General features: G+C 48.7%; 1 protein-coding gene and 1 long non-coding RNA gene across 5 annotated transcripts in view; one reads left to right on the forward strand and one right to left on the reverse strand.

The window, feature by feature from the left end:
- Nucleotides 1-3912: 3912 nt before the first annotated feature.
- Nucleotides 3913-17429, forward strand: part of PTPN21 (protein tyrosine phosphatase non-receptor type 21) — a 77393-nt gene continuing 63876 nt past the window's right edge. For 2 of the 4 annotated variants that reach the window (XM_086319279.1, XM_086319283.1), the window contains exons 1-2: nucleotides 3940-4080; nucleotides 8527-8905. In XM_086319279.1, the coding sequence (XP_086175405.1) occupies nucleotides 8726-8905 (180 nt within the window). In that variant the 5' untranslated portion in view covers nucleotides 3940-4080; nucleotides 8527-8725. Of the gene's footprint in view, nucleotides 4081-7670; nucleotides 7904-8526; nucleotides 8906-17429 lie in introns of those variants that run through there. The other 2 variants (XM_086319281.1, XM_086319282.1) reach the window with 2 other exon arrangements.
- On the reverse strand, nucleotides 6071-7380 carry LOC147363876 (uncharacterized). Its single transcript, XR_015133887.1, has 2 exons — nucleotides 7030-7380; nucleotides 6071-6485 (listed from the first exon to the last, which is right to left on the reverse strand). It is a non-coding gene; the product is annotated as an uncharacterized LOC147363876 (long non-coding RNA).

Here is a 17429-nt window from a genome sequence, read left to right on the forward strand (position 1 = left end):
ACCCTGACTTAAAATATCTACCTATTGAGTATACCTGCCTGCTAGAATTATATATTCCCCTGTTCCTCACTTTCGCCACCTGATGCAAAGAACTGACTCATTGGAAAAGACCCTGATGCTGGAAAGATGGAAGGCAGGAGAAGGGGACGACAGAGGATGAGATGGTTGGATGCCATCACCAACTCTGTGGACATGAGTTTGAGTAGACTCTGGGAGTTGCTGATGGACAGGGAGGCCTGGCGTGCTGCAGGCCATGGGGCTGCAAAGAGTCGGACAGGACTGAGCGACTGAACTGACTTGAGTGTTCCTCACGCCGTGAGTCTTTGGGAACAGAGCCATGCATCTTATTCACCTTTCTCTTTGCAGCATTTGGGTTCTAAGAAAAGCAGTTTGAATGAACAAGTGTTTTCATTAGTAAATATTATGTGGCCTGTCCACCCTTGGATCAAAAGTCCTTAAGTGTTGGGAACTCCAGTCACAGCACTTGTTTTTGCTATTGATATTGACATATTTGTCTTCAATGTCTTGTGCAGTTGAACAGATATATTGCCAACATCATCATTTCTCTGATTCCAGGGGTATCTAGCCCCTAAATTTTCATTAAAAAAATATTTATTTATTTGGCTGTCCTGGGTCTTAGTTGCAGCATGTGGGATCTAGTTCCCTGACCTGGGGAACTTTGGTCAAACCCAGGCCCCCTGCTTTGGGAGAAAAGAGTCTTAGCTATTTAACCAGAGAAGTCCCTAAATTCTCATTCTTTTGCAGTGGAAAAGTTGCTGCCCCTGGGGTGGTGTTGAGTGTGGTACGGAGAGCACACAGTCAAGATTTGGAGACTGAAGATTTCACCTCACTCCTCCTCCCAGGCACCATCATCTCTATGGGAATGGAGCATTCTTTCAACTTAGATTCTTGCAAAGGATGGTAATTTTTTTCCTTTTAAATTGTTTTCCGAGGATGGTAATTCATATAGTGAGGGATAGTTGGTACCCACCAAGCTATCAAGGCAGATTATAATTAAACGTTTAATTCCCTATTTTTTAATATTCTTGTATCTTGGTACCCATCAGTTCAGTTCAGTTCAATTCAGTCGCGTCTGACTGTTTGCGACCCAGGGACTGCAGCACGCCAGGCCTCCCTGTCCATCACCAACTCCCAGAGTTTACCCAAACTCATGTCCATCGAGTCGGTGATGCCATCCAACCATCTCATCCTCTATCATCCCCTTCTCCTCCCCGCTTCAATCTTTCCCAGCATCAGGGTCTTTTCCAATGGGTCAGTTCCTTCCATGCAAACATAAGCCAGGTAATAATTTCATGCCACTGGCTTTGAAGGTGTTGTTCCAACGGCTTGCCGTGTCGGGGGCCATTGCTGTCTAATCACCGTGGTTGTGGGAAAACAAAGCTGAAGCACTTGGTCAGCAGTGGCACTTGCGGATTGTGAGGGAGGAGGTTCAGCTGTGTCCAACATTGCTTGGGTTTTACCATCATTTTCTATTTTTAAAATTCTTTCATTTTCTTCCCGATTCAATTAACAAGTTTTTATTTAGTGCCTACTCTCTGCCCAGTAGTGTCCTAGGAATTCTAGGAGATATGAAAGAAGCCTACATGAAACAATTTTTAACGTTCTTGCCAAGTGTGGGGATCACTGTGGAATGGAGTGGTGAGCAAGTTGTCTTGGAAGCCGAGCCTTGAATTGAGGCATGGAGAGCAACGGAAGGCTTAGACAAGCGGAAGGCGGGCAGGAGGTGCTCTGAGCCAGGAGACTCGGCTCATCAGGGGGCCTTAGGGGAGAGGAGAGAAATGCGGATGGTCAAAGAAGCTGAGGCTGGTTTATAATTAAGGCCCAAGGTCAAGCAGAGCAGCTTAGCTGTGAGGATCCACTGGGAGTGATAAACCCCAGGGAGAGGTCAGCCTAGCATTAACAATGGAAAGAAGAGGGAGCAGAAACCAGAGGCGTGGAGACCACCCTTGTTGCAATAATCTAGATGTAAAATGATGAGGGGTGAAGGTTTGGACTAGAATGATGGCGGGGAGGTGGCATTCAGGGACAAAGAGCAAAGAAAGCATTCCTGAGACATTTCAAAGGAGGAAGTAGCAAGCAGGTCTTGAGGATAGTCTGGGGATGGAGAGAGAGAACGCTCACACATAATGTCAGTCTTTCTAGTTTATGAGACCCAAAAGTGACTCATTTTCTCTTTTCTTCCCTTGCACACACATTGACCCCCTCATGGCATCCAGCTGAAATTCAGTTATAAGCAGAATCGATTTTTTTCCCAGTTGGAAACGTGCAATCTTATTTGCTTTGAGCTCCATTACCCAACCTGAGTCTTGCCTGGGGTTTGTTCTCCCATAGCACTTCTAGGATGAAGCTTTCCCCTTAGGCCTTGTTAGTCCTCACCCACTGAACCGGAAGTCCTTTGAGAGCAGGGACCATGAGTAAGTACTCAATAAGTGTCAGTTAACTGTTGAAGAAATGAAATCTAAATGAAATTTAACATAAGAAAGCTTTCCAGGGGCTTCCCTGGTGGTCCAGTGGTTATGAATCTGTGCATGAGGGTTAGATCCCTGGCTGCAGGATCCCACACCCCTGCCTTGCAGATGGCTGCTGCAACTAGAAAAAAAGTCCACAGGCCGGAAGGAAGACAAAGCTTTCCAGAAACAAAGCTATTTTAAAAATAATTTACATTAAATTTACATAACAGAAGTTTCTCTGCTCCAGTCTCTCAAACCACTGGCCAAGTAAGAGCGAAACACCTATTACGATGGTGTTAGGACCACACAGTTATTCCTTGGCTTAAGTGTAGACTGCAATAATAGTAATAATAATAATAATAATGATGCAGTGTAATAATACCATATAATAATAAAAGTTGCTATTAGGGGTCAGAATGAAGCACTTCAGTATGTTTTACACAAGTTGCTGAATAGTGATTATTTTCATTATTTCACAGGACATGAGCAGGCACAGAAGGTTAAGAAATTTGCAAAGGTCCTCCAGCTAGTTAGCGTTGGCAGCTGAGATTCGAACCCAGACAACTAGACTCTGGAGTTCGCCTATCCTTAAAGCGCCACTTTGGACGCATGAACATACAGCTCTGCTGAAGACCGAAAGGTTATTTGAGGCATATCAATCTTTCTGGAGGCTTCCCCGGTGACTCAGACTGTAAACAATCTGCCTGCAGTGCGGGAAACCGGGGCGCAGTCCCTGGGTTGGGAAGACCCCTTGGAGAAAGGCATGGCAGTCCACTCCACTATTTTTGCTTGGAGAACCCCATGGACAGAGGAGCCTGGTGGGCTACAGCCCATGGGGTCGCAAGGAGTTGGACACGACTGAACGACTTTCACACACAGTCTTTTTTAGGGGAAGGGGACTTTGCCACCCCGTATACCAATCCTTCCCACCCTGTTATCAATCCTTTCTTTATGGAGTATGCCCTTAGACGAAAGCAAGGGAGAAGAAATAGACTATTTGAACAGTTTTCAGACATGTAGACGAGTAAACGAATAACTCCGGCGATAATACCCTTTTACCGATCACCTAGTAACGCGGGAATAACACCCTTTACCTGGCACCGAAATGTTACCCCCTCCTCTCATTTTTATTAAGGCCTCGCTTTATTTGGAAACTCTTAAAATAAGCGGTCATATGATTCAAACAAGCAGCGGCGCGCCCCCTCCCCGCGGCCGGGCGCAGCTGTCCGCGCCTCCCCCGCTCGCATTCCAGCCCTCTGAGGTCACGGGCCGCCGCCGCCTCTCCGGATCCGCCCGCCCGCCCGGCCCGGGGGAGGGACGCCCGGGCCCGGCCGCCCCGCTGCTCCGGCCGCGCGTCCTCCGGCTGCCCGGCCCGCGCCGGGCCTCTGCGTGCGGCGCCGCTGGCCCCAGCTGCGGGCCTCCGCCCTCGGCGCGGGGGAATGCGCGGCGGGCCGGGGCCGGGGACACAGGAGCGAGGCGCGCGGGGCCCGTGAGCGCGCCGCGGCGCGGGCTGGAGTGCGGGAGCGGCTGCGGCGGCAGCGCGGCGGGGCCCCGCGGGACGGGCCGCTGAGCGGGTCGCACGGCCCCGAGGATGCGGCGGAGGGAGCAGGTGAGGGCGCGGGGCGCCGGGGAGAGACGGGGGCTGAGCGCGGGGCTGTGTCCGCCAGCCGGCACCCCGAGTCCGGGGAGGACGCGTCCCGGCTGCCCAGACCCGAGGCAGGGACGAGCGTAACAAAGAGAAAACTCTTCCAGGCTCTCTTCCACTTGAGGCATTTGCAGAGGGGTCTTGAACTTGTATTCGGAGCTCCTCGGTTGATTGTGAGCGGCTTAATTCTGCATCGGGGCTTTAAAAGTCTTAGGTATGTTTGTGCCTCTCGGAATATTAAGTGCGAGATTTGCCAGATAACTTTGGCGAGAAGGAGAGGAACGAAGGACTGTTTCGTGGTGATGGCTTGTTTTGCTTTTGGAGTAAAGAGTGTTTACTCTGGAAGGAAGAATTCTTGGGTCTGCAAATTCCGACTTGTGATTTCTGCAAATCCTGATTAGACTGGCCGCTTTTGGCATGCCCGTCTTATTTTCTTTTTTGCTGAGAAAGCCTTATAATAGCGTATGCTCGCAAACGGGTTCAAAATACTCCGTGTGCGCCAGGTGACAACCGCTGTATGCCTAAGGGTTGCTGACAGATTTTTTTTTTTTTTAACTTTGGGATATGATAGAAATTTTATTCTGAAAGTAGTTGTCTGTTGTTTCCTGCACATTTTATTCTCGAGTTTTACGCATAAATGTGTTCAGGACAAATATGCGTTGGATTTAATGCTATGTATCTATTCATTATTCTAAGAATAATACACTTTTAGAGATTATTTTATTTGAAAGCATCATTAGTAAAATTACACGTAATGAGGACTCTAGCAACAAAGCAGAAAACTACAGGATTCAGAATTTAAAAGTGTATTTGAGAAGCCTCTGAGAGGGGATGTAAAAACATTAAAATGAATAAATACCTCAGTCTACCTTTTGAATACTTGAACATGATTAATATATACCTATTTTTTAAATTTCAAAACAAAGTGATCTTGTAGAGAAACAAAATATCTTAGTGTATTTTCCTGCAAAAGCTAATTATGAATGTCTATTTAGTAATCAGTTTAGACTTCCAGACGCAGCTACCTTTCAAATTATTTCATATTATTTTACACCTGAAACAGACACCCCCCCAAAGCATCTTCAATTTCTACTCCTCTATTCAAACATTTGTAACTTTATGACAATATTTGGTAGCAAATACTGTACATAACTGAAAATTGTGTAAATTGTTTCACACACACATACCCTTCCACTTTTTCAATTACTTTTTATATAACATCTACCAAAATAAAAAAGAGAAAACGTTGGCTTGTCTTTATCCTTGATGCAATAAAATATTTCAAACTCAGGGACAGCAAAGTTTTACTCTGCTTCATCAGAGCTTAAGTTGATAATTATATAATGTAATATCTACTGCCTTCAAGGCGTAATTCTATATTTGCAGTGAAGTGAATACTATGTTTGAACATCCCCAATACAAATTTTCATCTTTCCTCTGTACAACTGTTCTGTTTCCAGTTACCATAATTTGTATGTAAAATTTAAATTCATTACCTTATCTCTTGATAGGGTATTTAGCATATCTATCTATAAGGGTATCTATAATCTTTTAAAATTTATACATGCATGGCTCATAGGCATTTTTCTAGTTGAAAGCTTATTATTTCAAGTTCTCACTTCTTGATTTTTTTTTTTTTTACTTTTCATTTTGTCTCAACGAGCTATTTGGTTTATACCCTGACACAAACAAGAGCACTGAAAACTGCAGGTGGAGCCCATGTCTTTTCATAATATCTATTTTCTATTCCCTTCTTTAGTAAGATGCTTTTACCTTCCAGAGGTACACAGCAAATGCTGTTAAATTAACACAGTGGCTTATGCACTTCTAGTTTTCTTTCTTCTTCTGGCCTTTTCCCTCTATTTCCTGTTTTTAACTTTTATTTTTCTGGCTATCTGTGGATAACCAGAGCTCAAACAAACAAAACCCAAACCCAGACAACAGAAGCAGAAAGTCGTGGTTGGGTCCTTATTAGAGATACAGCCATGTATGTAATTATAGCATGCTTGTAATCTGCTTAAGAGCAAGGACGGCTTAGCAGTTGATTCCTTTTAGACTTTCTGTAGGGCTTCCCTCGGAGAAGGCAATGGCATCCCACTCCAGTACTCTTGCGTGGAAAATCCCTTGGACGGAGGAGCCTGGTGGGCTGCAGTCCATGGGGTCGCGAGAGTCTGAGCGACTTCACTTTCACTTTTCTGCATTGGAGAAGGAAATGGCAACCCACTCCAGTGTTCTTGCCTGGAGAATCCCAGGGACGGGGGAGCCTTGGTGGGCTGCCGTCTATGGGGTCGCAGAGAGTCGGACATGACTGAAGCGAAGCAGCAGCAGCAGCAGGGCTTCCCTGCTGGCTCAGCTGGTAAAGAGTCCGCCTGCAAGGCGGGAGACCTGGGTTCAGTCCCTGGGAGAAGGAACGGCCACCCACTCCAGTACTGTGGCCTGGAGAATCCATGTACAGTCCACGGGGTCGCAAAGAGTCGGACACGACTGAGAGACTTTCACTAGACGTCTCCACAAGGCCCACTGGGGGCTTCCCCGGTGGCGCTAGAGGTAAAGAACCCGCCTGACTAATGCAGGCAGAACTAAGAGACAGGGGGGGTCGATCCCTGGGTCGGGACGATTCCCCTGGAGAAGGAATGGCAACCCACTCCAGTGTTCTTGCCTGGAGCATCCCATGGACAGAGGAGCCTGGTAGGCTACAGTGCCTGGGGTCGCAGGGTCCAACGGGACTGTTGGACGGCAGCGACTTAGCACACACGCCTAAAGACCCGCTCCAGGGCCTTGTCCTCAGAGGCGCAGTACACTTCAGTGAGATGGAATTACAAAGTGTGAGGTCTGCACAGCCTAGTGTAAGAGCTAAACGCTGGTTCTCCTCACCCCCGCCCCAACCCCGGCCCAGCCCTGAGAGCCCATCACCTCTGGGGCTGAGGCGCAGTGGGGGAGGCGAGACCGAGGAGGGCGAGTCTGGGGTCGCCCCCGGCTCAGCCCGCCCCGCTGTGAGGCCGAGAGAGCGCCGCTTCTCCGGAGGACCGGCTTCCGTGTCCGCGGGGGGCTGACGCTGGCCCTCCGCGCGGCGGTTCCCGGCCCCGGCGCAGGGTAACCAGCTGCGACCGAGTCCAAGGCTGCGTCTCGGAGGCAGCCTCTGTTCAGAAGACGACGGAGGGCGGGGGCTGTCCCGGGATTCTGGCCATATCTGCGATTTTGTCGACTTGTTGCGGGGGGGGGGGAATTAAAAAAAAAACCCTGTCGGTGTCAAAGTTCCAAGCTGCCGCTCAAGGCCGTTTTGCTTCCGCCCAGGAATTAACGCACCAACTGGCGTGCTTAAAAAAGTTTTACGTCACGTGTTTGGGGTGTGTGTGTGTGGGGGGGGGGCAGTTCTGAGGTAAAGGGACCCGGCTCAAACCGCACGCTTGTCTGCGGGGGCTCTAGGCGGGTCCTTTAAGCGTTCTCTCCGGCGTCAGCCTGAGCCTGTCCTCCCTCCGGGAGCGTCCGTTCGGAAACGCGGCGGCAGACGGAGGGTTCCGGCGCCTCCGAGGCCGCCGGTTGCCCGGGCAACGCCGCCCGCTCTTCCGGGAGCGAGGAGTCGGAGCCCTCGGCGCTGTTAGCCGCACGGGCTCGTTGAACGCCGTGCTCGCGTCTTTATCTAGGGTTGGAGTTTTAAACCTCGTCCCGCTCCTCTTCAGGGCTGTGGCGCCGCCTCGGGGAAGGCTCACCGCCTCTAGGCGTCCCCACCCGGAGACGGGCGAGGGCCGGGCTTCTCAGAGCTGACAGGCTTCTGCTTGGTAATCCGGTCAGCAGCGCGTGTAGAGTCTTTTACAGTTTGTTTATAAATAAATCGAAATGGTGACGTAAACATCTGTAAACCGGGAAGTTCTGCACATGCCTGTTAAGTGTTCACCTCATTTGAACCTCACAGCTGCCACATGTGACGGGATGATTCCATTCGGGTTCGGCATTAATTTGCCTAATTGGGACTTGAACACAGCTCTTTTGGAGGTTTTTTTTTTTTTTTGGCAATTAACTCACTTAAGGGCTAAAGATACAGTTGGAGTATCGGGGAGCCAAAAAGAGTTAACTATGAAAAAAACCCCAAAATTTTAGGAAAGAGGACCACTGATTATCGCTACTAAATTTGGGGCTATAGTGCCAGCCCTTGTCTCGTTTCATCCTGAAGGTAGCCGCACGTGGTGGCTACTATTTGTGGAATTGAATGAGGGGTGGAGTCTGACCCGGGGCCTAACACACCTCTGCTGTGAAACTTCTCCAGCCCCTCCCAGATCCTTCTAAGGCTTTTTTTTTTTTCCGGAGGGAAGATAAAGCTTATTCCTTAGATACAGCTTTTATTGATTTTTATTTTTAAAAACAAAGCCGAAGTTGCTGTCGCCCCTGTAACCAGCGTCCCTCTCTCCCCAGCACTGGCGTGGGAGCTCCCATCACCTGGTCTTTGGAGACTCGGTTGCTTTTTGATGGCAGCAGCTTCTGGGTGAGCAGTCCGAGACTCCGCAGTGCTCTTCCTGTCGGGACGGGATCGCTTTCTCTGGCCATCACCACCCTTGGACTGCTGGCGGTGCTGTTCGCTTTTTACCCCTCCAGCTCTTGAAGAGAGAAGAAGATGCCACTACCATTTGGACTGAAACTGAAACGCACGCGGCGTTACACCGTATCCAGCAAGAGCTGCCTAGTTGCCCGGATCCAGCTGCTCAACAATGAGTTTGTAGAGTTCACGCTGTCCGTGGAGAGCACTGGCCAGGAGAGCCTGGAGGCTGTGGCCCAAAGGCTGGAGCTGCGGGAGGTAAGCCACCCCTCCCCCGCCTCCCCCGCCCCCCGCCAAAAAAATAAAACTGCAGGCCGCTGCTGCTACTGCTGCTAAGTCGCTTCAGTCTTGTCCAACTCTGTGCGACCCCATAGACGGCAGCCCACCAGGCTCCCCGGTCCCTGGGATTCTCCAGGCAAGAACACTGGAGTGGGTTGCCATTTCCTTCTCCAATGCATGAAAGTAAAAAGTGAAAGGGAAGTCGCTCAGTCGTGTCCGACTCTTAGCGACCCCATGGACTGCAGCCTACCAGGCTTCTCCATCCATGGGATTTACCAGGCAAGAGTACTGGAGTGGGGTGCCATTGCCTTCTCCAGCCGAATTTTGCTCCTTCCTTCCAAGCTACTATAAATGCTCGCTGGCTGTATCTTCTCAGAGTACCTCCCTGGCCAGGATAATCTGGGGCTTCCCTGCTGGCTCAGATGGTAAAGAATCTTCCTGCAATGCAGGAGACCCAGATTCCAGCCTTGGGTGGGGAAGATCCCCTGGAGGAGGGCATGGCAACCCACTCCAGCGTTCTTGCCTGGAGAATCTCATGGAGAGAGGAGGCTGGAGGGCCACAGTCCATGGGTTGAAAAGAGTCAGACACCACTGAAGTGGTTTGCCACACAGGCGCTAGGATAACCTGAGTTGAGCTTGTGAGCCCCTCTCCCTGTGAGGAGGGAATGAAACAGAGCAAAGAGCGCTTTTCTTGGGGATGCCCCTTAAAAGAACTGGAGAGGGTTGGATGGCATCACCGACTCAGTGGAGATGAGTTTGAGTAGCTCCTGGAGTTGGTGATGGACAGGGAGGCCTGACGTGCTGCAGTTCATGGGGTCGCAAAGGGTTGGACATGGCTGAGCGACTGAACTGAACTGAGATGAGGTTTGTTTTTTTATACTTATACATTTATTTATTTATTTGGCTGTGCCAGGTCCTAGTTGCGGAGAAGGCGATGGCACCCCACTCCAGTACTCTTGCCTGGAAAATCCCGTGGACGGGGGAGCCTGGTGGGCTACAGTCCATGGGGTCGCTAAGAATCAGACACGACTGAGCGGCTTCACTTTCACTTTTGATTTTCATGCATCGGAGAAGGAAATGGCAACCCACTCCAGTGTTCTTGCCTGGAGAATCCCAGGGACGGGGGAGCCTGGTGGGCTGCCGTCTATGGGGTTGCACAGTTGGACACGACTGAAGCGACGCAGCAACAGCAGGTCCTAGTTGCGGCGTGCACGATCTTTTAGCTGCCATGTGTGGGATCTAGTTCCCTGACTAGGGATGGAACTCTGGACCCCTGGGTTGGGAGTGTGGAGTCTTAGCCACTGGACCACCAGGGATATCCCCACAATGCCTGAGTTTTGAAAATGTGTATATGTTCTCCCAAAATGTAAACCAGAATGAAACAGGAATGCGTGTTGGCATCTGCATGAAGAAGCCATCTTGGAAATAGGTCCTTTCAGCCCCCAGGCATCTGGCAGACACCTAGGCAAGTCCTGCCCAAATTCTTGACCCACAGAACTGTGAGCAAGATAAAATAGTTGTTTTAAGCCACTTAAAAAAAAAAAAAAGGAATGCATTTTGGAGTGTCCAAGTAGTTCTGACCTTCTAGTATTGACCCCACATGGGTCATCCTGATTTAGTAGCCACGTTCGTTCATTTGTTCAGCATTCAGTGACTCTTCTGCTCGTGCATTCCTGCGTGCTTAGCCGCTTAAATAGTGTCCAACTCTTTGTGACCTCGACCTTTTGGACTGTAGCCAGCTAGGTTCCTCTGTCCATGAGATTCTCCAGGCAAGAAGACTGGAGTGGGTTGCCATGCCCTCCTCTAGGGGATCTTCCCAACCCAGGGATCGAGCCCTAGTCTCTTACGTCTCCTGCATTGGCAGACAGGTTCTTTACCATCTGAGCCACCAAGGGAAGCCCTTTGTTTTCCACAGGTCAAGCCAGATTTTGAGAGACATGTTTTGGTTTGAATTTGTGGTTTCTGCATCAGTTTAGTTGTTTAACCTTAGGTGAGGAATGTGACCTGTCTGAGCTCTGGTTTCCTCATCTGAACCACGGGGTAACAGTGATGCTAATGCTCGGAATGACTGTGTGATTTAATGTGCATGTAAAGCGATAGCTCCGATAACTATAGTCTATTACAGCAATCATAGGATTTTCCTGGAAAAGCCCTAAACCCAGTCTGAAGGAAGTTGTGGCATCCTCAAGCATCCACATAATGTCTTGCATTTAAAATGCTATGTAAGGCCTGTGAAGAAAAGGGCTCTAATTAAACCCAGGTCTCTTCTGGTCTTTGGCTGCCTGTTTCTAGGGTAAGAGAAAGATGGAAAAGCTAGTTATTTCACTTAAATGCCTATGTTATAGTCTTGACTGGAAAATCCTGCTGATCTATAGTTTATGAAAAGTCAAGAATAGATAAACTGTGCCCCTGGTGAGCATCCCATCATTGCATCAGTCAGTATTAAAGACAATTATTAAGGGCCAGGCACATTGAAAAAGACCCTGATGCTGGGAAAGATGGAGGGCAGAAGAAGAAGGGGACAACAGAGGATGAGGTGGTTGGATGGCATCATCTACTCGATGGACACGAAAGGGAGGGGAAAGTCGCTTAGTCATGTCTAACTCTTTGTGACCCCATGGACTGTAGCCCTCCAGGCTCCTCTGTCCATGGAATTCTCCAAGCCAAAATGCCAGAGTGGGTAGCGTTCCGTTCTCCAGGGGATCTTCCCAACCCAGGGATTGAACCCAGGTCTCCTGCATTGCAGGCAGATTCTTGACCAGCTGAACCACCGGGGAATTCCAATGGACATGAGTCTGAGCAAACTCTGGGAGGTGGTGAAGGACAGGGAAACCTGGCCTGCTGCAGTCCATGGGGTCACAAAGAGTCGGACACAACTGAGCGACTGAGCAGCACATATAGGTACCAGGAGCTCAGCCTGGCGTTAGTACCGGTAAGAGATAGGCATGAGGCACGCGATGATGAAGGAAGCAGGAGGCGCTGTGGACGTTAGGGAGAGGCAGCGGAGGGAGGGCTTCCTGGGGCGAGTGATGTCTGAGCTGGGCCCCAAAAGATGGGGTGGGGTGGTCAGTCAGGGGCTGGAAAAGACTGGCCCCACATGGCCAGAGATACGAGGCAGGTAATCTGCCTGGCACCTGGGGAGGCAGAGGTAACGCTGCAGACCAGGGCCCCCCCAGTGCGGGGTTCTTATGGTTTGGGGCTTGTCCTGCAAATTAGGAAGTTAGTGAAGAGTTTTTATTTTTTAACTTTATTAAAAAAAATTGATTTTTTTTTTTTTTGGCCACACTGCGAGGCATGCAGGATCTTAGTTCCCAGACCAGGAATCAAACCCGTGCCCCCCTGCAGTAGAAGCATAGAGTCTTCACCCCTGGACTGCCAGGGATGTCCCAGTGAAGAGTTTTTTAAACACGCACGTGGCGTGATTGTTTTTACGAAGCCGTGCCGCATCTGGAGAAAATGATTTGAAAAGAGCGGTTGTGGTGCAGATAGCAGTCACTTGGATCTGGATGGGGCTGAGGAGGAGTGAGCCGAGTCTGGAGATCTTGGGGATCTACCTGTCAGGTGCGGAGGGACTGGCCAGGGTCTAGGTGGATCCTAAGGTTTCTGGTAAATGGTGGGGATCCCCCCCCAAGGGAAGAAACGCAGAAGGAAGAGCAGGCTGGAGGGGAGTTGGCGGAGGCGTGTGGGCCGCTCACCTCCGACGCGCTGAGCTTCCCGCCCCAGTTGGAGATGCTGAACAGGCAGAGCATACGCGGGTCCGGAGCTCAGGTGAGAGGAACCTTAGAAGGAAAGGAAGTGCAGCGGCCCAAGAAGGGGAAAGTGATCCAGAAGAGCCCGCCTCAGTGACTGGTCCTGCCTGCTTGCGTTTGTTTAGTCCCGTCTCTTTTGTTCCCTTCACCCATTTTTCCTATTTTGTTTGTTTTTTTTTCCCTGTGGTTTCTTTCTCATGCACCTGGTCTGCCTATAACCAGTAGAGTCAATTTCTTGAAGAACTGTGGTTAATTTATTAGTTACAATAAATTAACTCTGGTTAATATGTTAAGACCTGAAAAGTCCTTATAAGCACAGGTTGAACTGAACCCACAGGCATTGCTTTGCTTCTCTGTTAGTCAGGAAACCCAGAGAAGTTGCCATCCCTTATTTGCGATTATCAGACTCAGAAACGAGCAGCTTCATCCAGCTGTGGGTATATGATGAGAGTGATTTTTTAACAGAAAGGAAGAGTGCTCTAGGTGGGAACAGTTGTGACCCCTAGAAAATGTCTTGCCCCCGGATGGGCTGTCCCACCATTTCCAACATTTTAGTACAGTCATGGTCAGAAAGTTAGTTTGTATAGCAAACTTTTCAAAGCTTCAGAAGCTGTGCTCTGTAGGATATAAACAGGTGGCTTAGGCCCAGGCCTAATCCTACCCAATGACTGTTGAGAAATCATCTGAGTCAGGGCAGCGGCTGTTCTTATTTTGTGTCCATACATCACTCATGAGATTCAGTCAAGAGATAATGGTTTGTTATCTTGCACTAGTCTCCCGTCAAGAAAGCTAGAATCATAGCATGTACATTTGGCTGATAAGATTTTGCTACTGCCCAAATTTAAGCTGGTAGCATAAATCTTTACTTTCTTTGATAGTTGAATATCATTTCATTTCTATTGTGAATCCACCTGCAATGTAGGAGACCCGGTTCGATTCCTGGGTCAGGAATATCTGCTGGAGAAGGGATAGGCTACCCACTCCAGTATCCTTGGGCTTCCCTGGTAGCTCAGCTGGTAAAGAATCCACCTGCAGTGTGGGAGACCTGAGTTTGCTCCCTGGGTTGGGAAGATCCCCGGGAGAAGGGAATGGCTACCCACTCCAGTATTCTGGCCTGGAGAATTCCATGGACTATTCCATGGGGTCACAAAGAGCTGGACGTGACTTTCACTTTTCTTTTTTTCTATTATGACAGTTACAAGGGCTATACAGTAATACCATTATAACGCTATACCTGGCAGCTTCAACTGTAGGGTAGTATTTTATTTCTTAAGCTGAATGTGTGATTAAATGATGTTTGTCAGTCTTCATAGTTTTTTTTTTTTTGACCATGTGAGATATTTGATAGTACATTAAGGAACTAAAACCTAAAAGGTTAGTATATTTATATCCAATATAGTTAACGTGCGTTGTCAACTTTTTTCTGAACCCACTGTATTTGAGGTGTGAAAGTGGCTTTTTAAAATGAGGTGGGGGGCGGATTGCTGCAGGAAAACATTGCTGTTCGGGATAGCAACAGCCTCTCAGAGCTGTTGAAATTCCTTGCATGTCGTTGAGTTTCATAACACTGTTTAAAGAGAGGCTGTCAAAGTTTTTACAGAATTTAAGGGGAATTGTGAAAGTGTGTGTTACCAAGGTTTGATGGAGGTGTGAGACAAGAGTGTGTCACCCACGGGGCAGTGTGTCTGAAAGGATGTTGCAGTCTAGAGTGAGATGGTCAGACCTAGACGTGCTTCAGAGAGTAAGCCCTGTGTCACCCCAGCTCATTGGGAATTTGTAAAACAAGGATGCAAGTGCAGTCATGTACGATGAGATACAGAATTCCGGTATCTGATCGTGAATTATGATGAGGGCTCTGAGTGTGTGTGCCCCCGTAGGCAGGCCGCTGGGAGTCAGAGCAAACCGGACATGGCTTGGTGAGCGTGGAATCAGGGGAAGTTGCGCGGAAAGCCTCACGTGTGTCTTCCCACGGGGAGCGGCCGTGCCCCCGGGACAGTCGCGGCGTCCTGTCTGGGCCGTCCGGGCCGGCGCTGCCTCTGTCGGCCTCTTGAGAAGGCCGGCCTGGTCAGCGACTGGTGAGACGTTGGCCAGCTGCTTGGAAACGCCTGGGTTTGGTCCCAGTGTTGCCACCTACCAGATGTGCGCTCTTGGGCCAGTTTCTTAATTCCCAAGCCCAGTGGCTTTGCATCTGTGAGCTGGGGCTGATACTGTTGGCTCTGTGACGGGTTGCGAGGATACAGTCTGAGCTAGAAAACTCAGCAGAGCCCCTGGTGTTTAGGAGACTCCAAGTGTTGCTCTGTGGCACCGTTGTCGGTGTTGTGACTCCCATTTCCACGCTATGCTGACCGACCTCTTCAAATGAACTCCTTTCTTTCTTTTATAAGTGTCTTTGCTTCTTCCTTTTACTAAGAGAATACATGTTTGTTTATAAAATGTTCTTATATCGATAGTACAAATAAGGAAAGTGGCCACTGGTAATGGCACTTCTTACCTTACTAAACAGAAGTTTAGTAAAGCACTGTAATTTAGCAGGTATATTGGAACCTCTGTTTTCCTGCCAGGGGTAATTAATTTGTACAGCGTCACTGCCCACAAACAGAGCTTCAGTAGGTCTTTACTTCTCTGTTTCTTCCCTCTTGCTCTCAAACTAACCTCTAGGATTTAAACAAACAAGCAAACAAAAATGAAATTTTGACTTAAGGTTTATATTTTTTCTCTAAGGCATGTCTTTCTCAGGAATTCTTTAAAAGCTTATATTACATTTGATAATCACATTTTAATTGTGCTCTCCTGGGTTTTAATTAGATTCATTGCAAAATATTATTTATTTTCTTAAAAATTTTAATTCATTTATTATCTCGGCTATGCTGGGTCTTCGTTCCTGCATGTGGGTTTGTTTTTTCCTCTAGTGTGGTGCGTAGGGCCCCCCCCTCCAGCTGGTCCAGGCTTCTCCCCGCTTGCGGTGGCTTCTCCTGCTGCGGAGCGCGGGCCCCGGGCGTGCGGGCCCGGTGGTTGCAGCTCCTGGGCTCTGGAGCTCAGGCCCGAGGGCTGTGGCGCGGCTCAGCCGCTCTGGTATGTGGCGTCCTCCCGGCTCAGCTGTCCTCCCGTGTTTCCTGCACCTGCAGGCAGATTCTCGATCATCGAGCCACCAGGGACGCTCCCTGTCTGCAGCTTCTTGCTCAGCAGACTGCCCTTGCTCCATATGCTTTTAATCGTTGTGTGTGTGTGTGTCTTCATTCGTTGATACACATTCATCAAAACTCACTAGGCACCCTGTGCCCGGGGCCTGTGCCTGGGGTCGCAGTTTATGGAGCTTCGGAGGACCCAGCAGAACTGGTTTCTACCTCCCACCCCCCCTCACGGTACCTCACATTCATATGATCCAGCTATTTTCCTTCTTGGTGTATGTCTTAGTCCACTCAGGCTGCTCTAACGAAATATCACACATGGCGTGGCCCATAAACCACAGAGAGTGATCTCTCACCCTTCTGGAGGCTGGGGATCAAAGGTCAAGCTGTCGCCTGGTCAGGCTCCACTGAGAGCCCTCCTCTTTGGCTGGAGGCTTCCTGGTATCTCACTGTGTCCTCACATGGCAGAGCAGGGGAAATGTAATTTCTTTTATAGCATGTCTGTCTTTATCTTAATGTTCTTATTCAGTTTAAATTTGCATTTGGTTGGAGTTTTTAAGTTTTTAGATCTCCAGTTAGGAAAACAGGACATTTTAAAAATCCTGGAAGCCTTCTGGGGACTTCCCCGGTGGTCCAGTGGTTAAGACTCATTGCTAGGTCTGGGTTGGATCCTGGTCAGGGAACTGGGATCCCACAAGCCCCGTGGCACGGCCAAAAGAGAAAAAAAACAAACCTGGAAAGCTTTTGAAGATAACGTTTTCATGCTTCTGCTATGATACATAATGTGTTAGTTTTATAGCTTAAGTTTTAGAGGGCAGTTTTCTTTCAGCTGTTTGTGAATATTTTGTGTAGAGGGAACAAGGATCTCCATTGTTTTCTGCATGTATAGCATATATACATAACTTTTCCAAATAACAGTTTTCAAATGGCTACTAAGCACCCCTAAGGTTATCTCTGAAGCACTTTATTGAAAAAGTTAAAGTCTAGCAAAACTTAGAAGTTCTCACTATGGCCTCTCATTTTAAAATTATAATTTGATATTTGGTTACTTTGTTCTGATTTATCACAGATATTCAGAAAATTGTATTTGAAATGCATCACACAAGAGCCAGGTTTTTCTCCTTGGTATGTAACCTCCGTCATAGTAGGACTGTTGTATCACCAGCGTCTGAAGTGGCGCCTGGGCCTCCTACTGTGGGCTTCCCCAGGGGCTCAGCGGTAGAGGACCCACCTGCAGCGCAGGAGACAGCAGGTTCCATCCCTGGGTTGGAAACATCCCCTGGAGAAGGGAACGGCAACCCATTCTAGAATTGTTGCCTGGGAAACCCCATGGACGGAGGGGCTTGGTAGGCTACACTCAGTGGGGTCGCAGAGAGTCAGACGTGACCGAGGGAACACCACCACCACCACCACCCCACAGTGCGTGGTTGCTGAATCAGTGTCTGCTTAGTTTAAAAGTTAAGGTTCTTGCTTTGAATTTAGACTGATAAGCAGAGACCACAGTTCAGTCAAGTCAGCCTTTATTTGCTGTATGATTTTACTTCCTGGAGAGAGTTGAACATTTACAGACTTTGAGCAGAGGTAGCAGAGAACCTCTTTTCTTTAGACTTTTTTCTTTTTCATTTT

The sequence above is a fragment of the Bos grunniens genome, chromosome 10 (assembly GCF_055505025.1).
Source record: "Bos grunniens cultivar Pamir isolate PY7600 chromosome 10, Bosgru_T2T1.0, whole genome shotgun sequence".
Taxonomy (NCBI): Eukaryota; Metazoa; Chordata; class Mammalia; order Artiodactyla; family Bovidae; genus Bos; species Bos grunniens.